The sequence below is a fragment of the Nyctibius grandis genome, chromosome 9 (genome assembly GCF_013368605.1).
Source record: "Nyctibius grandis isolate bNycGra1 chromosome 9, bNycGra1.pri, whole genome shotgun sequence".
In the NCBI taxonomy this organism is placed as follows: domain Eukaryota; kingdom Metazoa; phylum Chordata; class Aves; order Nyctibiiformes; family Nyctibiidae; genus Nyctibius; species Nyctibius grandis.
This window is the reverse complement of record NC_090666.1, coordinates 26277075-26301927: the sequence shown is the minus strand read 5'-3', so window position 1 is coordinate 26301927 and position 24853 is coordinate 26277075. Positions and strand designations below refer to the sequence as shown.

Sequence of the window (24853 nt, the reverse complement as noted above, 5' to 3'; positions counted from 1 at the left end):
AGTCAGTCAGCTCTTCTTCTGTTTGACCTCATTTGACATCTGTGCAAGAGATGACAAAACCACATGCTTGAACAGCAGATCTTTACGAGGGTAACACAAAGGCGTGGGCCACACTGGTTCTTGGGCAGTAAGGAAAGTATGAATAAAAATTTTCATGTCCCAAAGGAGCCCATTAGTTTCACAGCCTGACCTGGTTTTGGAAGCAAGGTGCCCTTCACTGCTGGCCTTGATCAAACTAAGTGAAAACTCCCAACTTCAGTGATTAGGAAAAGAAGAGCTGTCAATATTATTCCTCCCGTGTCGCTCTTATCTTCATGACAGCTTGCTGTTAATAGTCTGTTTCCAAAACTTTGTTTCTGACAGTGACAAGAAAAGGGAAAACTTATGTACAGGGGAACTGGAGCGTGTTCTTCCTATCTCCTAATAAGTGATGTAAAATTGAAAGATGCCAAGTGCAAAAAGAAATTTTTCTTGTGCAGGAGCATGTAGGTGGAACTCATTGCCACAAGATGAGACGAAATGAGTTGAGTTGAGGGCTTCAGTGTCTTTATGCAGAAGGAAGCTATCTAGTGAAAGTTAAATGTCATGTGTTCTGTCTGTCTCCCTTTGTTTATATAGTATAAAATAAGTGGTAACACTATGTTTGGCACTGCTTGCTTCAAATACCTCATAGATTCTGTTGGTTTTATAATGCTAAAGGGTTCTGCACGATACGCAAGGGGGCTGCACTTGGAATAAATATAAACTGAAAGCAGCTGAGGTAAATTGACTTCAGGGTATTACTTCCATTGACACTACCTATGAATCTGGCCCAACATCTGTGCTTGTTTTAGCCAAAGGGGTTAAAAAAACCCCAAAACAAACAAAAGCACTTCTCAAGGGAGTGTTTGTCCAGCAGCATTCCTGCTCTGCACCGAGGTACCCACACCCTGTGCTGTGTGTGTGAGCTGTTCCTCTCTGCCTGCAGTCAGAGCTAGGCTTGTGATGATGTGTGGATCTCCAGTCATCTCCTTACATTCCTCCTGAGCTGTGGCACTGATGGGGAGCGGACAGGACAGGGCAGAGAAGAACAACAGACCGACCCAAACTTGTTTTCATTTTTCCTACTCACCCTGTTGCTGGAGCAGAGTTAAAATGAAGAGAAGCCAACAAGCGTATTTTGGAAGGTTTGTTGTGTGAACCAATTAATGCTCCACTTATCAAGTCGACTTTAATGTAATGTTAAAGGTCTGAAGTGGAGTGGAAAGTACAGAGCCGGTACATACAGTTAAGGTTTAACCTCTGTCTTAAGCTGGTTCCCGCCCTTGTCCAGATAGTGTGGAGGCATTGCAGGGAGGAGGCTCCTTTCCTTTCCGAAGTCACCTCTCTTGTATTCCTTGCAGGGCCTCTCCCCCTTTAAAAGTAAGTTGCTGTAAACCTGGCTGCCTTTAAGTGATGTTGAAGATAGGTGGGTGATAAAACACCCAGTTATTTTGTGGACTTCCTGCTTTTTGTTAGTTTATCTCACCACCAGAGTGCTATTTAAACAGAGTCCCTTTTTAATAGTATTTAACCATTTCCTAGTCGGTGGAAAATCCCTGGGAAACCCCACCAGTGCCAGGAGGACTGGGACATATTGGTATGGGACACAGACAGTGGACATAGTTCAGTGGCCTCACAGAGCAAGTGCAGAACATTTGCACTTGGAATTTTCAAATATATGTGGGGGGGAATATGAAAGTTCCATTGCCATGAATATAAAATAAAAAATGAGTGTCATGTGCCTCTTGCCAGCTTTGAAGCTCTTATATTGAAGGAAGGAAAGGTAAACCAAGAGAAATATATGAGGAGAGCTCCTGTGTAGTGCAATGTATGTTTCTTGGGACATGGAATTGGAGCAAGTAACCATGAATTTCATCTTTTTCAGTACTAAATATATTAGTGTCCTTATCTGGTTTTCCTTGATTTCCTATGTGATTTATTTGCATGGTTTCACATAGACAGGTACGTTTTCCTTCGTTTTTCACACATGCATAGATACAACACAGAATCATAGAATCATAGAATGGTTTTGGTTGGAAGGAACCTTAAAGATCATTTAGTTCCAACTCCCTGCCATGGGCAGGGACACCTTTCCCCTAGACCAGGCAGCTCAAAGCCTCATCCAACCTGGCCTTTGAACACTGCCAGGGAGGGGGCATCCACAACATCTCTGGGCAACCTGTTCCTAACATACAAAGCTACAAAGTGAACTGTTTGTCTTCTGTGCTGCGAAGGAATAAGATGGGGTGTAAGATTCTTGCTTTTCTGTTTTTAATTGTTTAATGGATGCTGCGAGACTGTGGCAGGAGCCCTGCGAGTATCTGGACGATTAGGGAGGCTTCAGTAATTCCATGACTGTGCCAATGAAACAGGAGCTTGCTTGTTTGTTTGTTTGTTAAACTTCTGGCACAAAAATGCCACCTACTTATTTATAACCCTGGTGGCAGATTGGAACATTGTTTTGTCTGTAAAATCCTGCAGATCAGTTAATAAATAAACACAATCTGATGATTCAGATTAAATAACAGAGTCACCAGTAGCTGCAAGATAAATCGTAGTAAACTGCTAAAGTAATAAAAGGCTGCAGGCAGAAACATCTTAGAGGTACAAATAAAGACCTCAACCCCTTCACTGTTGTACATGAGCACTAATGTTTACTGATTTACACTAGATTCTGGCTGTGTGCTTTATACATAAAGAAGGTATAGATGCTTGAAAGTTTCTCCTGACTAGTGCATTTGCTTCTTCTCCATGTGTGCATATGCATGTTTTTGTGGTCTGTTCTAGCCAAAATGTAGCACGGATGAAGACTTTGGAGTTTATATATAATCTGATGTTTGATACTGCTTGCCGCAGAAGACGAAGGGAGGGCTGAACACTAGTACAGTATTTCACCGCTAGCCGCTTATTTTACAATGCAGTAAACAACTGGCAGGTAGATGCAGGTGTCAAGCTGCTGTTTTGTGCCCTGGGGATATTTATAGGAAAGGCAGGTGTGTCTAGAAAACAAAGGGTGTGTAGGTGCTATGTTTTGCCATTGTTTTACTGCATGCTGATGTACTACAGGTACCTAGTGGTGTTTCACTGCTAGCTGCATAGGACTGCTGTAATAGTACGTGGTAGTTGTCAACAGAAATAACTTGTCATTGACTGCCACTGTGCAAAAAGTCAGGACAAGCCATTTTTCATTTGCTGGGAGGCTCACAAAATGTTGAACAGCCACATATATATATCAATAGGCAATTGATAATAATGTTTACTAAGAGACATTGGGCCATGAGGTCATGAAGTGAGTCAAGTGCTCTGTTTCAAGTCAAGAAAGAACTAGTTGCTTAATGGCATGTATGTAGGCTTCTCCTGTTGTAATGCTATATTGTGGTTTTTGAACCTTTTGAGATGTTCAGAGTGTCCAGAAACCTTTTTAAGCACAGATCTAGCTGTATGGTCTCCTCTACCGCATGATCGAATGAACCTGTCCTTTACCACATGACCTCACAAACGCTAATACTTGGCCCAAAATATGAAAATCTAAAAAGTGCTTGTGGTATGGAGACATCAGAACTCCATGAGGTCCAGAAATGTATCTGCATCCCATGAAACGTTGCTGCCTCTGCTTGGACTGGCGAGCATTAAGAGGTTAAGGCAGTTTTCGTAATGTGATTAAAGTTTGGTTCTTTCTGAAAATCAGACTGCTTTAAGATGTCACAGGTTGGGCGCCCAGAAGTGGAGGTACTTGACACTGCATGTCACAAGTCTGTGTTTTTGTGCTCTAGCAGCCTGGAGCCTTATTTTAGACGTTTACACGTTGTGACTTTTGCATGCACGTTGTCTTGGACAATCTCGGGTTAGCTGTGGCACTTGCTGTTATTTCTGAACTCCAGTATATACCAATTATTGTGTGTGTGTAATCTCCCAGGCAAAAAAAAAAAAAAGGCAACAAATCAAAGAGCCCCCATGAATTTCAACGAACCCATTTACAGTCATTAAGCACAGCAGCGAGATACAGCATCGGAGTGGGAGGCAGTTTCCTTTGCAAAGCTACGTGCTGCTCAGAGCCAGCATGGGCTTAGGTCTCATTTTACTTCTTTTTGTGATTAATTCGTTCAGGGGTCTATTATTCATGTAAATATTTTTGTGTGTGAAACTTCGAGCTCGGCAGCTCTAGAAAAGCCAAAGTGCGCTGTTTAATTACAGTAGTGAACCGGGGGGACCATGTGTCACCTCTCTGCAGCTTCAGCCCTCCTGCCGAAACCTCAGCACTGCCTTGGCCCTCCCCGGCTCTGACAGTCGCTTCCTCGGCTCGGGGAAGCTGGAGATGGGAAGGACCGTAGCAGCTATTATAGCCACCTTTTTGTGACTATTGCACACTCGCTTTTTTCGTCCTGTGTGATGTTAAATGTCACCCAGCTCAGGGGCATTTTACATTTCCCTGGGCTGACCATTTCATGGCCTGAAAGGACATCGTGCCTGCAAATTGCTTCATATGCCACCTATTTTTTTTTTTCTGATTTGATTTTCTTATTCCTGGTTGGTCCTCTACTCTACGCCATCATAAATATTTCCTCCTGCTCTTTAATGCTCACTCCCATATCTAATAAAATCACAATGTATTATTAAGTCTTTAATTTCTCAGTAGAGATACAGGCCATATTTTTCTGTGTCTACCTGCTTGTGTGAGCTTCATCAAATTAGCCTCTGTGCATCTCGCAAAGTGCATGAATTCATTTACATGCTGTGAAGAAGGGAATTATTACCTTAATCATACGTATGAATATTTGAAGCACAGGAAAGCAGAATAACTTGCCTTCAGTCACAAAATTTGTAGTGTTAACTAAGAGTTGAACCCTACGCTCCCTAGTCCCAACCCAGTGCCTTAATTATGTTTCCTACCTCTGCGTTAAAACTGATCTTGCTGTGATAAGCCTTGTTCAAGGCAAAGGGTTGCTTGTGGTTGGCACTGTGTAACTGCAGAACAGCTTCCCTCTCCCAGGCAGCTTCCAGTTTTAGGGAAGAAAGAAGAAATAATGAATTGATACTGATTATGATCGTGACAGTGAATTCTGCAGCCTCACTGATAGGTGTAGGTATCAGCCCAAAAGAACATTCGAACTTCGATGCTGCTTCAGAAAGCTTCAATTGGAGAGTACTGGGGTTTCCTCCAGCTCTGGGGTGCTAGGGGCCGAGTGGAAGTTCAGATTTTACAGAAATAAGTTGTGCTCAGTGCACTGCTATCGGAGGGACTTCCTCAGACCAAAAGTAACTACGTCAGATGGCCGCTTAGTTCAGAAATCTTGGCTGGCTTCCATTCTGAGGTCTTGATGGGGCAATAATGCAAAAAAATGCAAAAAAGTCTTGATGCAAATCTCAGTGCAAAGTCTCTAGTCCTTGGATTGGGTTGATGTACATCACATGGCCGTAGTAGTGCCCTTTCCTGTATGAGCTGGTTGTGTTAGCTGTTGAGCTGGCACAGGGACTTGGGATGTGGGTATGTGGACGGGAAGGGGTTCTGCTCTGCGCCACTGCAGAGGAGAACGTGGTACCTGAAATAGGGAAATGTGGGAGTAGTTAATCCCAACTGATGAAACCAGTGCATGTTTTGTCATTGGTCTTAACGGAGGCAGGATTTTAGCTCAGTGAAGTGTATCGTTGCTCTTATCCCATTCTATAAGCCTTTCTTATGTTATATGCTTATGGCCAGGTATTACCTGGGATGCCTTGTTATTTCCCTTTGACTTACTTTATATTCTGCTATGCACTCCCATCTCTTTTGAGAACAAAACACTCGCGAATGCCTTACAGGCTCTTTCTCTTTCACTGACCTTTTTTTATGACTTTAAAGAAGTTTCGCTGGGCCCAAGTCTGCTTTCTGTCTTGAATATTGACCTTAGAGTTACACCATCTTGTCGTTGCTGCATGCAGACTTCTCAGCTATCAAAGTTCAGCCACAGGACTCAAAAGTATTCCTAACTCCGAAACATCTTGCCTTTTATTTCATCCTCCTCTTCCCCCTCCTCCCTCCACATGAGCATTTTAATTTCACAAGGAAACTCTGTTTTTCATTGAATTTCGATGAGTGGTTTACCTGTTTCATGGTAAAAATTGTACTTCAAATTGAAATGTCTTTTTCACTGTGACTGTCATAATATTTTCCATTGGAGGCTGAGACTCTGCTGTGGGTTTTCTGTGCCACATTGTAATCTGTACGAATCTGAGCTTAAGTGCGTGGAAATTCTGACATTTCAGTAAGAAATATAAAGTGTTTTTTTATTTTCTTCAAGTTAGCTGTTTCATAGGTATGGCTGCTGGGTTTTGCCCAGTGCCCTGGTCTTTCCCAGTTCAACAATCAGATCAGAGATTTCTCAAGATTTTGGGCTTGTTTGCATTCGTTGTATTGTATCATTTCTATGAGAATGAATGATGGTAATTTTTTATCTGATTTCTTACCCTGAAAAGGTGATAAAGGAATAATTAACCCAAACCAGGGATTTCCAAACTGACTTTGCTTGGGTGCCACTACCATTGGCAGAGGTGGTTATGTACAATGCCGAATGTGGTGTCCCTGTACCATGGTCTTTAGTGAGGATCTCAGAGAAGGCAGCTTCATAACAAGCAAGCTGAGCCAAACTTTGAATGACTTCACTGTAGAAATGGTTCCATGGTGGAAAGAGCTGCCTTCAGTGGGGGCTTGGAGAGCGTTTTGGCAGGCTATAGCACTGGTGAACTCCTTGCCTTCAAGTCAATGGCCTATAGACCAAGACTACTTGTGCCCAGTAGTGCAAGCCACGTGTTTTGGGGGCAAATTTTGACTATTAACGTTTACCTATTATACAGTCTTTGACAAGGGCTAAAATCTCTCTTGGCAGTCATGTGGTTTCATATGGTGGTTTGCTATGTGGAACAAAGTACGCTGTTGAGGAGATCACCGGAATTGAATTCTCGTATACACTTTTATATCTTTCTATTGGGTAATATGAAATATGGAAAAATGTACACCCACTGGCAACGTTCACATCCACAAATATATATATATTTTTTTGTCATTAGTTACTTTGAGACTATGAGGGGGAAATTTGCAGCTATTTCAGTGACTTGACATTTGTCACAACAATGAGGTTTCTAAAATCCAGACCGTAATTGCTGCCTCAGCTACCTGCACCTTACCTAATTTTATAGTATAAATCATATTTTTACATGTGTGGGGCTATGATGTGGTTGCATCTGTAGAGCAGGGAGGACAGAATTTGGAAACGAACCCAAGGGAGCTGTATTTGATTCTACTCAACTGGAGCTCACAAACTTTGTTCTTCATGGTTGAAGCAGCTTCCAGTTGTGTATTAGGCAACAAGACTAACATTTGTCACAAGTTGTTTATTCTCTTATCTGCTCCCCAGAGGAAGGAACGTGTGTGTTGGACTATTTCTTTCCTTGGGGAGTTACGTTCCTCAAATCCCATATTGTGTGTAGAAATTGTGCCTTTATCATTAGCTTTCATCATCTCTATGAACCTTGAAATTTGATGGAATTTGGATAGATGACCATCATTGGAAAAGCTCAGCCTTGTTGTGTGGGAATAGTTTGTGAAATTGTTGCTATGCAGGGAGCAGCCATTTGAAGAGGTGTAATACCAACTTTTTTTGATTGTTGAATCAATTTTTTGTACTGCAGGTTTGGAGGGGAATATGTTTCTCTGTGTTAAATGATAATATAATTAATTAATTGTAGCTACCTCTGGAACAGCTGAAAGCAATCCTTCCTTTCCCTTGTATCTTACAGTTTATCTGAGTTGCTTGATAACCTGGTGTATCCAAACCAGCTGGGCTAATTCAGCTCTGCTTCAGTTTGGTTAACTTAATCCCTGCAGTTGCATTGTTTTGTTTTTTTTTTTTATTGGATGCTGTTAGCTTTTAATAAACACATCAGACTGACAGGCATTGATGCCGTCTAGATGCATGATGAAGCATTGTAATGGTGATGATAAAAGACTTTCCATCCTAGGGAACTGTCAGTATGTTTTCCTAAAGGTGCTTCCAGAAGGCTGGTTTATGTTTAAGAGCTTGATTCAGATCATTCACTTCAAGGGCAATTACTCTGGGAGTGATAACGAGCCTCCCACTCGGTCTCCACTGAGATTCCCAGTACCAATGCCAGCTACAACAACAGTGTAAGCTAGCAAGCAAAATAAAATAAAGACCACAGCAACTGGTTGGTTGGGGACAGAATACTTTCCCGAGGATAAGCCCTATCTCTAAATAAAGAGAACTAAATCCGCAGTTTGGATGCTTATTAAAAGCAACTTTTTGTTTTTCTTTTCCTGGTGGAAAACTTAGTTGTGTCACTGAACTCCACACACAAACACACTTTTTAAGAAAAACAGAAACTTTCTGCAAGCGTATTCATTTCACCAAATCCCTTTTTTCGCTGAGACAAAAACAGTTTAAACTTTTTGACCAGCTCTGATACTGGTGGCTAAGGCTTTCTCATCTTCAGTCATTTAGATGATGTGGGGCACACACTGAGATATGTGCTAGTCCTGCAGAGACCCCAGAGAACTGCCCTGACTTGGGGTCTTTGATGTTTGGGGCTTCAGCCCTCCCTGCAGTTTCCCCTGCATTTTCTCATCCCAGTGGTGACGGTGCATTTTGGCTGCATTAGTACAGCTTGGATTTCATTAAGTAAATGACTGTGAAAAGCTTTTAATATTGGGACAAACCCAATAGAAACATGTACATTATCCAACAGAGGATGTTCTCAATTTCTTTGGCCGGAAACTAAAATTCTTACCTAAGATTTTCAAAACTCTGGAAGAAGTTTGATCTTCCCCCTTCCTCAGCGAGCTCTGAAAATTGCAGCCAATGGTGCTTTGCTAGACTTGCAGTACTGACTTAATAGCTCTTTAGTTATTAGAGAATAAATGTTCATGTTCTACAAGTTTAAATTATATTAAAAACCTTTATTAGCATGGCTTGGCAAAGTACACTTCTGGCTAGCTTTCTGGCCTTGGGTTAGGCCATTTTTGTGGTTTCTTAGTGACATGCTACGAAAGGGATATACTTTATGGGAATCTGGTGCCAGGTTTTGCAGGTATTAAGAGGCATTTGCCATTTGTTCATAATGCTGCTGAGTGAAATAAAAAAATTAAAAATTGGAATTACGTCTTGCATTCATCTGGCTTGATTTTCATTGTACATGGCCTTTTATATTTTTTATAGAGATATATATATTTTAATATTGTCCAATCTCTGTGAATTACTGGTGGCAGCTCAGTTCTGGCATGTAACAGTCCTGTTACCAAAGTTACTTTCTGTTGTCTTTTATTTTCCAACCTTCCCTTAGTAATTTTGGCAAAGTTTTCTCAATGAAAGAACAACTCCTCTGCGCTGCGTAATGGGTTTCCCCGCAGTTGGGAGCAGAATTAGGCCACTGGGGCAGCTCGTTTTTGTGAAGGCAACTGTTCGTACCACAGGCAAAATGTCTCAGAAGTTTCTTTCCCACGAGACTTGGTGACACACAGACAGTGCTGGGGTGTGATTCAGCTGTTTGGTTTGTTTTCCCCTCTTGTCATCTGTTTATTTGCTTTGCGACCAACAAGTCCGCCTCTTTTTCCTCCTGCTGATACTGCGCTTCAGTGTGAAAAACTGATGGGGCGAAGTACCCGGCGGGTGGGAGGAGGTGTGTGCGGTGGGAAAATGGGGCTGGGAAAAAGGTCTGGGACTTGAGTAACCTTTCTTAGGTGTCTTTCCATCGCAAGAGTTGTTTGTTGCAAAAGTGTGATTTTTTTGATAGCAAAAAGTGGGTTGCAGTGGATTTGACCTGATGCTCTCGTTCTTTCCGCAGTGGGGAAGCCTCACAAGTGCAACTACTGTGGCCGGAGCTACAAGCAGCGCAGTTCGCTGGAGGAGCACAAGGAACGCTGCCACAACTATCTGCAGAATGTCAGTATGGAGACTGCCGGGCAGGTCATGAGTCACCATGGTGGGTGGAAACTGCCTTTTGAGGTCTTTTGGACTTGGAGCATCTCTCGCGGGTTTTTTTCCATCTGTTTTTATTCCTTCCTTTCAGATTTGCATCACTTCCATCTTTTAGATTGCTTATACTCAGATAGGCAGGAGGAGAAAAGAAGGGCTAAAATCCTCACTCTGTCCAATTTAACAGCACTGGTTTTGCTAATTTTCTAATTTTCTTTAAGACAGTATTTCACTTTTTAGTATGTATAAATATGCACACATGAAAATAAAGCAGTTACCTGTGCAAAGTTACCCTAAAAATGAAATAAGCCGTGTATAAACTGTATGATTCCCCTTCCTTTCTGATAGTGACTGATAATTATAAGAGATAAGGATGGTGGAGTTATTCAGAAGTCATTATTTCTACTCCCTGTAATATTATCTTATATCCCAAAACAAGGAGGGGATAGATATAAAAATCTTCAGAGCAGAATGGAATTCAACAGCGTTGATGAAAGTAATTATAACCAAAAAAAAATGTTTATATGCATTTACATGTGTTAGTATTAATATGCTAACTAACACTACATGTGTTAATATACATAAAGACTGAAGATTGCCAAAAAGATTGTTGTAAGCAAGAAATGTCAGACTCTGTGAATTTGTTTTCAAAAATTTCTTTAGCTATTATTATGGATAATGAGCATAACATCTCAGACTGCAGGGTTGTAGGCTTATCTGTAGCACTAAATACTACATGGTAACTGTCCAAAAATTGTTACAATTTCATTCAAAATCAGTGTTTTGGAAACTCTTCTAAAGCTGAACATCTTTTAAAAGTTGTCTTTAGATGTTTGGTACTTTAAGTATTTAAAAATTTCTTACTAATCAGAAAATATGAAAATTTTACGTTTTCCATTTTGATTAAAAATTACCATGCGTAAGAATACCAAAAGTTAGATTGTAGGTAAATGAAAAGGTGAAAGAACTTTTCCTCTTTTTTTTCCATTTTTCTTTTCATTGTTGAGTTGAGTCATGTGGCTTTATTCAGAAATTAATTATGTTAAAGATCTGAAAGGTCATTTCTAAAAAACTAAATATACAAGCTGAAATAAAACCTATTCAGCATTTCTAATATGGACTACTCTTTGGTGAAAAAAATCACAAAAAAATTTTAGAGAGTACTTTTCCATGAACAATTTAATCCTATAAAGACACTCAAAATATATTTAATACGTATTGCCAAAATGTTCATACAGCTCTATTAAGTATTTACTATCTTTGTAGAAACACTGGAGACTAAAATCAACCGTTAAAATATAATGGATGACTCTAAAGACATTGAAGTTAGTGATTATCTGCACTAGGTCTGACTTTACACTTGTAGAAGTCAGCGGAGAGACTCATTTCAGGGCTTTACTATTTGCAGGAACCTGTTGCGTGCTTGGTCTGTTAGATGGAGCGCTTAGTTGATAGCAGGATTTCAACCACCAACTCCATTCCCAACAAAATACACGCTCTTCACTCTACGAGGGTGTGCCTGTCTTATTAACCAGCTGGGTGATGATTTCAGTCAGCCTTTCCTTAGGGAAATAACAGTGGGCTGATATAGTTATGACAGCCAGGATGTTTCAGAGGTCGCCTTGTGGAGGATCTTCCCAAATTCCACTCAGTTGCTGGGTTTATTATTCAGTTATTTGTTAAAATTGGGTTTACTCTTGTTGATAAGTGCACTTCTGAGGAAATCTGAAGCTTTTTCTAAGCTGCTTAATGCCATGACAAGAAGGGTAAGTCCTTAACCTTGTCTACCCAAAGAAGCTGGAATGGTTGACTTTGCATTGATTTTTCTACCAACTAAAGTTAAACCAGTGCAAACCCCATGTGGACAGTTCTTTTATTTACAGCCTGACTGACTTTGCTTAGGCTTAAAATAGAAATGTTCACACAACCACTTCACTTTTCTCAACAAAATTAGCTTAAAGCAGCACTTTGAATTCAACTAGCGCCTCTTTCTCCTCTGGGCAAATAAGTCTAAATCTCCCCCGGTGAATGTTTAAGAGGATGTTTGATCCACTATCTTCATTTAGCTGTTTAGCAAGAGCACAGCAAGGACAGGCAGCAACAGGGAGCTCCAAATTCAGCTGGGACCAGTAATAAATCTCACCTCACATCCCAGTATCACTCCCACCCATGAAGCTCAGCATGGGAGTGAGGATCATGAGCACCAACCTGTAGAAGTCTGCAGCAAAGTCCTTTCTCCTGGGACTATAAAGACACCAGGGAAGAGTATACAAATGATTACTCAGCTTAAAGTTAGGTCTTAGTCTAACCCTGAGGAATGTATTAATTTCCTTCTCTCCCATGTCACATGTGGAAAGGATATTCCTGAGGATGAGTGAGTGTATGCTTTGGAGATTTTGATCATTGGTTTATTTTGCATCACATTGGGGTTAAGTTTTCCTGACTTTCTCTTTCCAAATACTTTTTTAAGTAGTTTGTTCTTGCTGAGTGTTTTGTAGCCTCTGAATGCATTTTGGTGTGACTCCTGGCCACAACTTCACCATTATGCATGGGATAAGTAGAGGTGGGGATTTTCTTATCCCTACCGGCATTCTGCTTTAAGGATGCAGGTGGCTGTGCTGGGCCTCAACCAATATGGCCAACGTGAATTGTTCCAGGAAACTGGAGGCAGCCCCTAGAGAGTTTGGATTTTTTTCAAGCATGTGCTCAACTTGATCAGTTTGTAGGCATGCTACAGACATCTACTTGGGTGCTTTTGCCATGGCCTGCTGAGGCCTTTAATTTCAATTATCTTTGTCTTGCAGATGGCTAGATCACCTGACTAAAGCCACAAGGGGAAGCGGAGGGGAAGGAGGGCTAGTTCTTTGTGTGGGTAGGAATGTACAAGTCTGCGGGTCTCTCTCCATCCTCTATCAGGGTGCTGGTTGCTTGCTGAGCTGCCCCTCCTTGTGGCTAGGTCTTATTCCCTGCTCAGCACGACAGCTGCTGCAAGAGAGCTCCCATCACTTTGTTGTTGGCAATTTTTGGCTAAGCAATGCTGGCTCCAGAGGTGGAAATTAGTCTGCAGTCTCCAAGCTAGCAGCCTGTTGGGGGTGACAAAAGTGACAGTCTCTGAATGCCAAGAACATGATCTTCACAGGAACAAACAGGGAGACGTGTTAAATGCTAACTGTGGTTTACACCCAGTTATATGTTCTTCTCCATCTCCACAAAGAAGAAAGTCCAGGGAAATCTTGGAGTGGAGTGGAGAAGGATACTCTTTTTAGGAGAAGGAGAAAGAAGCCTAGCTCTAGGCTGTGCCAGGGTCAAAGGCCAGCTCCACATAAAACACACAATGGCCTTGTGTCCTTCCCTCTTACATAGCTGCTTAAAACATTGTTAAAATGCTGGTCCCACAGGAGACTTCACTCCAGGGTCCATGGGAATATTTCCTGTCATTTCTCCGCACACACACACTTTTTTAAAATAGCAATATTGTGAGCATAGGAAAGGAAATCGAGGTTGATGGAGTAATGCTAATTTATACCAGCTGAGACTTAGCCCAGTGTCTGTTGTCTGCACACAAAAGTATTTATCAGCAGAACACACACTGGGTAATTTTTTTACTTCTTTTTTTCTCTATTCTTTCCTCACTGGAACAGCATAAACTTTTTTAATAGTATGTGTGGTTTTTTACAAATTAAGAAGCAAAAACTAAAAGATAGCCACTTTGAGCACTATGACCGAAAGACCAATGTCTTCAGAAAAATTAAAGACTTTGTTCTGAAGACGATCTAGGTTTGTGTATTGAGAGTTTGGGCTTAGAAACAACATTTGGTATTAACTGCAATTGAGGACATGAACAGTGTCAGAGATGGTAAACATTTGCATGGGCAGTCCAGGAGGTGTACCCCGACAGCTGATTAAGAACATCCCTGAACATAAATGTACTCAGGAGTGGACCTTTTCATGGACTAGACACTTGATTTTTAGAATAAAAAAAGCCTTCCTGAGATGAGACCATAAGGTCACAGCGTAAAATGAGTTGCTGTATGAAAGCTAGTTATAACGTGTCAGCTGTTCTTCAGTATTTCCCACTACCAAGGTAATGAAGTACAATGAAATACAACAGAAAAAGGAATTGCGTTTACCGCAGTGTAAATGTGTACACATGAGCTTCTACCACCAAGCAGCTGATTTGCGATAACTGTTCTTCGTCAAAAAAAATGAGGCTGGGCTATTTGTGCTTTATTTGTATATTTTTTAAATTGACATGAAAATTAAAGTATCTAGAATTGACAGTGTGATCCTTAGCTTAACTCTTTGGGTTTCTGAAATGTGACATCTCACTTGCTTGGTCCGTTTTTGTGTGCAATTTAAATGGTTTCAGAAACTAGACTGTTTCCATCTCTCCCTTCTCCCAGGAAATCTACATAACAAAACACATTCCAGTAACTTATCCCCATCGTAACACAAATTTTGGCGTGATTCAGTGATTCTGTTGCAAAAAAGCCAATCCAACTGGATTATAGAGTTAAGTTCTGAGATGGGAAAAAGAGCTTACAGCATGAAAGACAGAAAAGGAAATGCTTTTATTGGGGACAATTTTATTTTTAAAAGGAGTCCAAGCAGAATTTTTCCCTATCTTAGAGAAGTGCAGATGTCTTTTTTTAACACTATTCAATTTTTTGTGGAAGAAAGGTTTCAAATTCCCTCTAGGAAATTTTACACACATATGCCCAACAGTAGAATTATTTAATTATTACTTCATTGTTATAAGACATACAAATGCCACTACATTTGGGGCTTAATGAGATGGCTATGAAAGTAATCAGAAGGTTTTCAACTGATTTTGTGGGCAAGTGCAGTCCTACAAAGCCAGCATACCTTTAGGAAGTCTTCCTTGGCGGGATTGAGAGCCCTCTGCATCTCCCTTGGTCCCCACCACCAGCCCCGTGTGTCCTGTACATCAATGGTGAGGAATTCTTGAAGTGGCACTTGCATGCAAACCTGGCCCATAGCAGTGAGGATGGGTATTGCCACTGAGCGGGGATCCAGGGTTTCATGCAGAGTGTGTGTCTGTGTGCATGCACACGCTGATTTTTGGTAAGCCAAAAGGACAGTCAGACACCAGTTCCCAGTGAAAATCAACAGACGTAATTTTTCCTTTCTTCCAAAAATCTGCTTGGTAAATACTTGGGTAGAACTGGTATGGATAGCTCCTGTTCAAGACAGTATTTAAATAACCTTAAAAATTTAGCCTTAGCTATTAAAGGATTCCAGACCTCCCAGTCTGCACTGAGCATTAATTAGGTCACTCAAACACTGCATCCCATTTTGTTGCAACATTAGATTAATTTCATATTTATGCTTTTTCTTCCTCTCTTTGCACTGATGCCAGCAGGACTGCCTTGTAAATGAGAAACCATTGTGTTTCTCAGGGGGAGCATCCTGTACAAATAAAAAATCAGCAGAGTAAATCATTTTATAGCATATGGTAGATTCTAAGCCTCAAAGTACTCAGCTTTCCATAGCAGCAGAGGCACAAATGGAATCAAATTAATAAATTGCCGTGTTTTCTTATTATGAATGTGTGAATTGAGAAGTTCACCTGAGCACATACTCTGTTTTGTAATTGCCTCGTATTTGCTCGTCCTTACTAGAAAGAAGGCAAAGACAAGGCTTTTATCACCCCATTTTTCATATATTATGTGCTAGCAAACAGCTGCATGTTTAAGAACAGGGGAGTGATTATTCCATATTAGGATCCTGAAGGTAGTGAAGTTACATGGGAGGAAAGTAGGCTGCTGGTGTTCATTTATGGCACAGTCTCTGGGAGAAGGTATCTGTGACTCGAAAGGCTGCTACGGTGAGAGACCAGTGGAGGACTAGCAGAAGGTGTGGGTTTCAGTCCTCTACTAGCTCTGCAATACCACACGTGACTTCTCTGGAAGATTTATCTATTACAGAGAATGCAATGGGTTGCTCACAGTTTACAAATTGTAGGAACTCTTTGCAAGATCATCTGAGTTTCTATTTCTCTGCCATCCATTCTTCTCCTCAAATAATTTTTTACACCTCAACCATCCCATTAGCATTTGGACTAGTGGCTGATCCTTCTCAGGTTTCTGTTGCTACCTGGTGAAGATGAATGTGGGACAATTAGGCCATGTATTCAATTCATGGCAGCAGAGCAGTGGGAAGAGCTACACATGGAATCACACTGGTGATATATATTGCAAATGACTCGGACTCTCTGAGCCTGATCTGCAGCATGGTACCACTGACCCTTCTAGGTCTTTATAAGAGGATGCTCAACAAAAGCAGAGTACTCTGTAGGTATTTAGTGATTAGCTACGTCAGCAAGTGACATGAAACCCTCTGCGAGTTGGTCGCTATCCTAGTCAGTAGCCCATGCAATTCCTATACTTCTTTTGCACCTTTTTCTTTATACACCTTATTCTCTAACCCAAAAAGTGACGAAGAGTGCAATGAGTAATGACAGAAGGGTCATTAATTTCTTGTTATTGTCTCAAAGACGATGTATGAGCATTTCTCTAACATAGTTGGCACAGGAATGCTCCCTGCTGATCCCAAAAAGTGGGAAAACAGTCACAAAAGACTTGCATTCACCAGTTGCTAAGGATAAAATATTAATCACAAAATTGATAATTTCTGTGGCTGATTCTGAAGGGAATCTCCATACAATGTTAATCCTGTAATTCCAGTACAGCGTTTGTTGATTTTGCAGTCTTGTGTATAGGAAGAGACAAACAGATCCTTCATTCTGGAAGCCTTTGTCTTGGGGAATGCACAGCCAGGCCCAGGAAACACAAGTCATCAATGCTTTGTATGTTTTTTAGTCATTGAGATTAGCACAAAAAGAAACTAAGAATGGTAAGCATGACATGTGATAAGCATGAAGTTAAGGGAATACACAAAGAATGATAACTAAAAAGTTACATGGGCAACAAGTGACCATATTGAAGGGAGAGTAACTGAAAATGTGATCTACAGAGGGAGCATTCAAAAGTGTCCCCTCCTCACTGGGGATCTTGAGTATTCAGAACAAAACAAGTCCTTTAATAAATGCTCAAAGTTGGGCTTCTGCTAAATAAGATGGTCCCAAAGAGAGACATTTTGAAAATGTGGCTCTGCTTAAAGGTGATTGCTATCTTGATGCCCAGTGTGTTCCTACACCTTGCGTTATTTTGTGTTGCACTTGTTGCGCAGTCAGCAGGGCTCAAATGGTTTGTGTTGTCTGTGAAGCGTAGACCAGACTTATCTGATACAATTTTTTGGTTTTATGTAGTACCTCCTATGGAAGATTGTAAGGAGCAAGAGCCTGTGATGGACAACAATATTTCTCTGGTGCCTTTTGAGAGACCTGCTGTTATAGAGAAGCTGTCGAGCAACATGGGAAAGCGTAAAAGCTCCACCCCACAGAAGTTTGTGGGTAAGCTTGAAATACGCCTTTTATTATTTTTAGTGCGTAGGTATAGGTTACTTGTAATTTGTAATAGCCAAAAGAACAAGGGAGAAATAGCGCTCTCAGAACTTGGTTGTGATGGGGAGGGACAACAATGGAGAAGGTTAAATCGCAGCAAGAAATCCTGAAAATTATTGAATTAATTTTACCAACCCAGAGAATTCACAAGTGAGGTCCCCAGAATCATGAAAATGGCTTAGCTAATCTTGAGCTTTTTACTGTGCTTTAAGGCTGTTTTGTTTTTTTTAACTTTTCTCTGGCCCTTTTGAGATTTAGACTTGTCATCCTTCCCTCTCCTTGCCCCAGCAAATAAAAACTAAGACTCTCGTATAATTATCTGTCTCCATACGTGTGTGTATTTAAAAAAACCCAAGTATCTCAAGATATGTAACTTGTATTAAATTCTTGAGAGTTGGCAACAACTGGTCTGATAATACCGGCATGAAGAAGTAATATCACATCACTTCTGTTGGAAGAAGTGCTTGCTTGAAGTGCAGCATTCTGCACACAAAAAACTTACAAATGCATCAATATAAAACAGCACTGGATGACTTTTTGTTACCAAATTTAGAATCCTAGGCCCAGAATTTGTATTTTGCTTTGTATCTTGACATCTTAAAATTGTTCAGCTTGTAACAGGAGAAGGTATGGGGAGTTTTACTTGGTTTTAGCTGTAGCTTAAAGCTTCTTTTTACTGCTACCTAGGCAGTACTAAACTCCTTAGGAGGGGAGTTGGGAATTATTTGGGGTAAGTGCATGCTGCTAGACTCCAAAGTCATGTAATATGCGTTTTCCCCTCCCTGGAAGGACAGTTGTACAAATTTTAAGGGTGTCATATACTCATTCTGCCTACACTTAGGACACTTATGAAGAGAGGATCAGAGACTGTAAGCAATTAACACAGCCATTTAGAAAAGTCATTGCCCTGCAGCTAAATGCAAATTCAGATGGATTTGTTAAATCACCACTGAAGGTGGCTTTAAGCTAACCCACATGGTTTTGAATAGTAGGGGACTAGCAGCATGCAGCAGCTCACCTGGGGGGCACTGACACACTGAGCTGGCTGCTCTCGGTCATCTGGCCATTGCCAAATATCAGTACTAAGCCAAGGTTAGGTCAGGAACAATACAACCCACATGAGGAACGCTGGGAGGCATCAGTATTTCCTATATTGTTATTAGTCCTTCTGAGATAAAAGCTTAATTCTTATACTGATGTCTTTAAGAGTGGTCTGAAATGAATTACCGTATAGCTGGTAAGAACTGGAGGATTTATATTCTGATTTAATTTAGTGCTGTGACAACAGCTGGGATTGAAGAGGGTGGAAATGGGAGCAGGACTCTCTACTGACAAGCCAAATACAGCTTTATGAGATTGTAAACATGGCACCATCATAGCAGGTTTCCCTAGTGTTGTCTCAGCGAGTGCTGTACATTCTTGCAGGCTGTGATCAACAGTGAAACAGTCAACCATGCTGACACTTAAACTGGTGGGTCTAGACCTCAGAAACATTACAGCCTCGAAAGGAAGAAGGGCAGTTCACACCTCTCACTCTTTTTCCTTCCAGGTTGTCCACAGACTTGGAGGGAAAATTGTTTGCAATACCTCTCAGAGGTTATCTTTGCAGGGGCTAGAGACTTTAGCTGAGAGGGCTGGAGACCTTGCTCCCTTCCCTTAAATTCTGGTGTACCCATGCCTGCTCTCAAAACAGTACAGTTTACTGATTATAAGCATACCTCACAACTGAGGCAAGCTACGTTTTGAATGGTATAAATGGAATCAATTTTTGGAAGCTGTAGATGATGGTCTCTTTTTTTTAGACCAGGAAGGTTATTTTACTTGTCCCCTCACATGCGTTTGACCGTATGTTGCTACTGTCTTCAAAGGCAAATTTACTGATTGGAAATCCTTGCCTTAGATACGCTGTAGCAGATTATTATTCACTTCAGTAGGGTGTACTACTTTGTTGTTAGGTAAACCTGTTTCTTCTATAGGTGTGACAGATCATTTTGGTATTCTGCTTTTCAGGGGCTAGGAATTCAGGGTTTCGTATGGCATGCAGCTTTTTATCCAGATCCAGCTGTAGGGAAAAAGTATTTTCTTTCATATTTACTGTATCTTATTTTTCTGCCTTTTCTGATCTTTCATGGCATCACAGTGTTTGAATTGAAAAACAGTAGTCTCTGCTTTGCTACTTTTCTTTTTTTCACCATGACCTCACTTTTCTTCCCGTTTTCTCCCCAATGAAATATTGTTCAATTCTATCAGGAAGAACTTGTAATTGTTCTTTTGCTTGCAGGAAATTTTCCTGTGCATACTGCAAGTGTGGCACCTGTCCAAAACAACTTAATGGTGTTTATGAGAAGGTCATGTAAGCATAAGCTAAAACCTTTGCATGCTACATCTATCAATGCTTTACTGCTCTTTCTGATCAGCAGTCTCCAAGGGACTTTGGTTATGGACCACAGTCTCTACTCTGGCTGAAATTTCGAGAGGAAAGGAAGCAGCATACAGCAAATAGAGTTAATTTCTGAGTGAGAGACTTGGTTATATATCTGCTATTGAGGTACTCGTCTTACCAAACCTGTTGAAATAGTGGAGGCAGAAAGTATAGCTTAGGATGCGCAGGAGCCTGAGTACTTGCTTTTGCCTCTCCTTCAATGAAGGGAGAAGCCGACACTAGTGAAATTGAAAGCAACCATCTTCAAGCTGATCACATGAAGCAGATTCACGTATTTTCAGTTTGAATGTGGTGCTCGCTCTCACAGGGTGTCATTGAGGTTAAGAACTGGCAGGATACAAAAGGAGACATTTTTGTGGCTTACGATAAGACCGTGGTTGTTACAGTAAGAATTAAAAATACACAGGCATCTCAGAACAGATGAAGATCAACGGGCTTCAAAGTTAGAGTCAAATTCTAGTTAATGGGGGTCAGGAAGAACTCTACCCAGTGGTAGATTCTGTAACTGCTTTCTCCAAGATTTCTTGGAGCTTTCTTCCAAGTGTCCAGCATTGTAGTTTCTTTAGATGCTTGACAAGATGGACTGCAGGTATCACAGGACAGCTGTGTGTGTGTGCTTTGATCTAGTTTCAAATACCTATTTTGAGGGGTTTTTTTACTGTCATAAAATAAGATGACCACAGTGGAGGATGTTTCTTCTTCTACTTCACTAATGTAGGGCAAGAATAAATAGAATTTGGGCATAATAAATAATAAAAGAAGTGTGGCCAGCAGGTCAAGGGAGGTGCTTCTCCCCCTCTACTCTGCTCTCATGAGACCCCGCCTGCAGTACTGCATCCAGCTCTGGTGCCCCCAACATAAGAAGGACATGGAGCTGTTGGAGCGAGTCCAGAGGAGCACCACAAAGATGATCAGAGGGCTGGAGCACCTCTCCTATGAAGACAGGCTGAGAGTTGGGGTTGTTCAGCCTGTAGAAGAGAAGGCTCCAGGGAGACCTTCTAGCAGCCTTCCAGTACCGGAAGGGCCTACAGGAAAGCTGGAGAGGGACTTTTTATAAGGGCATGGAGTGATAGGACGAGGGGTAAGGGTTTTAAACTAAAAGAAGGTGGATTTAGATCTTAGGAAGAAATTGTTTCCTGTGAGGGTGGTGAGACACTGGCACAGGTTGCCCAGAGAAGCTGTGGATGCCCCCTCCCTGGCAGTGTTCAAGGCCAGGCTGGATGGAGCTTTGATCAACCTGGTCTAGTGGAAGGTGTCCCTGCCCATGGCAGGGGGTTGGAACTAGATGATCTTTAAGGTCCCTTCCAACCCAAACTATTCTATGGTTCTATGAAAATAAGGTTTGTGTCATTCACTCAAGTAGTCCATAAAGGATAGGTATTATTTCTTGATCTATACAGCCTACAAAGGACTCACAGCGTGTTTGGCGGCTGGATCAGACACTCACCAGATCCAGTTTTTTATTCAAACACAAGAACAATACAGGTGGCCAAAGCAGGTGACAGGGACCGATGGACTTTTCCGTTTTCATCTCTTTCTTCCCACCATGCCAAAGACACCATGTACCTCCTGGAGCTCTCCTCCAGTCCCACTTTGGCCCCACCAGGGAAGGAATTTCAAGTGAGGCTGAAGCCACCTGCCGTTCAATAGTTGTCCATCCTATCGGTGGTAGGACAGCCATCACAAACAGCAAGACTGACAGCCCACAGAAGAAACACTGAAAAGGGATGTTTGATGGCAAGAATCATCCTTAGGTCACGTTAGATTACAAAGGCCATCATTGTAGCACCGTTTGCTTCTTGCTTCTTTCTTCCTTCCCTATTTTTCTCCAAATGTCTAACGTGTAACAAAGGAACAGTTTTCTACATTACGCTTTCTTTCGGTAAGCTATAAGTGTAACAGTGCCAGCTGTAGGGAAACCTAGTGAGGTACATGAACATGGTGTCTAATCAGAAGCATGTGAGTGGTATTGCTGAAGAGAGTAGGAATATTCACATGCTTCACTTTAGACTTGCATTTAATTACCTTGCTAATCAGTGCTAAGTTCCCAACCAAAACTGATGCATCACCTCCATGGATAACCTGATTGTTACATGGATAATGTAAAATTATTTCTCTCTTTATGCATCACTTTGAGATAAGCCACACTAAGTGGAATGAATTATTATAGTCAAAAATAAAATGCTGAGTGATAGCTATGTTGAAATGTACTAATGTTATTTGGAAGAGAATTGGGATTACAGTTCTGTTTCTTTCTTATGGTGGTTTATACACATTTTGTTCCAAGGAATTTTGGCAAAAGGTGATAGAAGATTCTTGAGTTCTTTAATTCTTGGATAGCCAAACCAGTTTCATGTAGTGACTCCTCGAATTTATTAGCTTACACTATTGAAGAAAAGTCTGGTTTTATGTACTGAGGCAGTGAAAAGTAACAAAGACAATGAAAACCAACCAAAATTATTTATCAGACTTTGTATAATCAGCTTAAAAATTTAACTGTCAACAACTAGCTAATATTTGTGTGTGTGAACACATATGAGCATGTATATCTTGTATCTTACACATATCGTTATACATATAACCTTTTCTATTTAAAAAGAAGAGTTGTTATATGAACTTCCCTTATACTGACACTCTAAAGCCATCACTGGAAAAGCAGTGCTGCTGAACTGAGCCCTGATGTAAGTAGTGGCAAATTTGTTAACTTCAAAGGAGAGCTGCGATACACAACATGCCCTGTGACTAGCATAATTTATCAGCATGTGGTTCTGGTTTCACCTACCTGTAATGCCATTGATTTAAAAAGGTTACAAGGATGTGAATTTGGATTCACATAGTGATGTATCAGCCAGCTTCATCGTCATTATGTATTTATTTATCCTGTGTCAATGAAAGTTGCTTTTGCCTTTCGCCAAATGAAACTAAGTTATACATGCGGTTTCTTTATTTTGTTTTCTTGCCTAAATAGACACTGGGGGGGGGGTGGGAGGAGGTTTTTCTTTTTTTCTCAGTCCAAAACATTGGAATAGGATTTCTTTTTTTTTGAGTGAGAGAACTACAGAAATACTATAGCCTGAATGTGAGATGGCAGGTCAGCCCTCAGTGCTTCTGCCACTTGCTCCCTTCTGTGTCCACATGCAGTCATTTTATATTTTTTTCTGCTGGTTGAAGGATTTACATATTGTGGCTCTAAAGGTGCCGCCGTACCAGCCCCCCTGTACCTGTTGCTTAGGTTTCTCACTAGGCAGCCGTGTTATAAGGTATGTATGAGGCACCTCAGAGTGCGAGGGACATGTGGTACTGCCTCTAATTTTGGGAGAGTATGCCGAATGATATAAACTGCTGGAGCTTCATTGACCTTGGTGATTCAATCCCATTTTCTACCAGTTAACATGTATTTCCTAACTTGAAGCATGGGCACAGTCAGGCCCAGTGGAAGGTTTGGAATTGCTCTGGAGATCGCTGCAGCCACATGCTTCACCTGGAATAAAAAAAACAGCTGTTGGTGAGGTTGCTGTTTTACCCATCTCAGGACAGAAACTTTGTAGGAGGTCAGTAAACAAGTAGAAGGAGGCTAACTTTGGACTCTGGAATGAATTTCACCCCAAGTTCAGGGGTTTTCTGTCTCTCTCCACCCCTTTTACAGTGAAACCTTGGAATGATTACGTTGATTTTTCTCATTCATTTGCTCTTGTCCCTTAGGTGAAAAGCTCATGAGATTTGGCTATCCAGATATTCCCTTTGATGTGAACCTAACCTATGAGAAGGAGGCTGAGCTGATGCAGTCTCACATGATGGACCAAGCCATCAACAATGCAATCACCTACCTTGGAGCTGAGGCACTTCACCCCCTGATGCAGCACACACCAAGCACAATTGCAGAGGTGGCCCCAGTCATCAGCTCAGCTTACGCTCAGGTCTATCATCCTAACAGGATAGAAAGGCCCATTAGCAGGGAAACCGCTGACAGTCACGAGAACAACATGGATGGCCCGATCTCCCTCATCAGACCAAAGAGTCGAACCCAGGATAGAGAGGGCTCCCCCAGCAATAGCTGCCTGGATTCTACTGACTCAGAGAGCAGCCACGAAGACCGCCAGTCCTACCAGGGAAACTCTGCCTTAAATCCCAAGAGAAAGCCAAGCCCGGCTTATATGAAGGAGGACGCCAAGGCTTTGGATGCCACAAAAGCTTCTAAGGGCTCTTTAAAGGATATCTACAAGGTCATCAACGGAGAAGGGGAGCAGATTAGAGCTTTCAAGTGCGAGCACTGTCGTGTCCTTTTCCTGGACCATGTCATGTACACCATCCACATGGGCTGCCACGGCTACCGGGACCCGCTAGAGTGCAACATCTGTGGCTACCGAAGCCAGGACCGCTATGAGTTCTCGTCGCACATAGTCCGAGGGGAGCACACATTCCACTAGGCCTTCTCATCCAAAGGGGACTCGTATGAAGTAGAAGAACTGCACATGAAGAAATACTGCACTTACAATCCCACTTTTCCTCAGACATTGAGACGCCTATTTTGTTGTTGTTGCTGTTGTTGTTGTTGCTGTTGTTTAATTATTATTATTAACCTTATTTTTTGTGGACCCAACCTCATTTGCTCTGCCCAGCTTAAGAATGGAAAGAAGGAAAGGAAGGGATAACAGAGGGGTTTGTTGTTGCCATCACTTTTTGGTGAGTGACCTGCCTCGCTTTCTGTGGGAATTGAAAGGCAGTCCGTTTCTGTCTCCATCAGCTGTACGTCGTGTTCTGTTTTGGGATATTGCTCAACCCTGCTAGGTGCTTTAAAGTCCCAATGATATGCCACTCATTTCCAATTTCAGATGAATAGGTAAAAACATTTCACAGGAGAGCCTTTTTCAAACATGTAGATACAGTGCAGGATTTCGGTGGCTGGAGGAGAAGGGGGGAACTTTATTCTACAGAATG

General features: G+C 41.4%; 1 protein-coding gene across 6 annotated transcripts in view; it reads left to right on the top strand.

Annotated features, from left to right (window-relative positions):
• The window catches only part of IKZF2 (IKAROS family zinc finger 2), a 109396-nt gene extending 85054 nt beyond the window's left edge, over nucleotides 1-24342 (top strand). For 4 of the 6 annotated variants that reach the window (XM_068407552.1, XM_068407548.1, XM_068407549.1 and 1 more), the window contains exons 5-7: nucleotides 9856-9993; nucleotides 17278-17421; nucleotides 23618-24342. In XM_068407552.1, the coding sequence (XP_068263653.1) occupies nucleotides 9856-9993; nucleotides 17278-17421; nucleotides 23618-24342 (1007 nt within the window). The remainder of the gene's footprint in view (nucleotides 1-9855; nucleotides 9994-17277; nucleotides 17422-23617) is intronic. The other 2 variants (XM_068407551.1, XM_068407550.1) reach the window with 1 other exon arrangement.
• The last annotated feature ends 511 nt before the right edge of the window (nucleotides 24343-24853 follow it).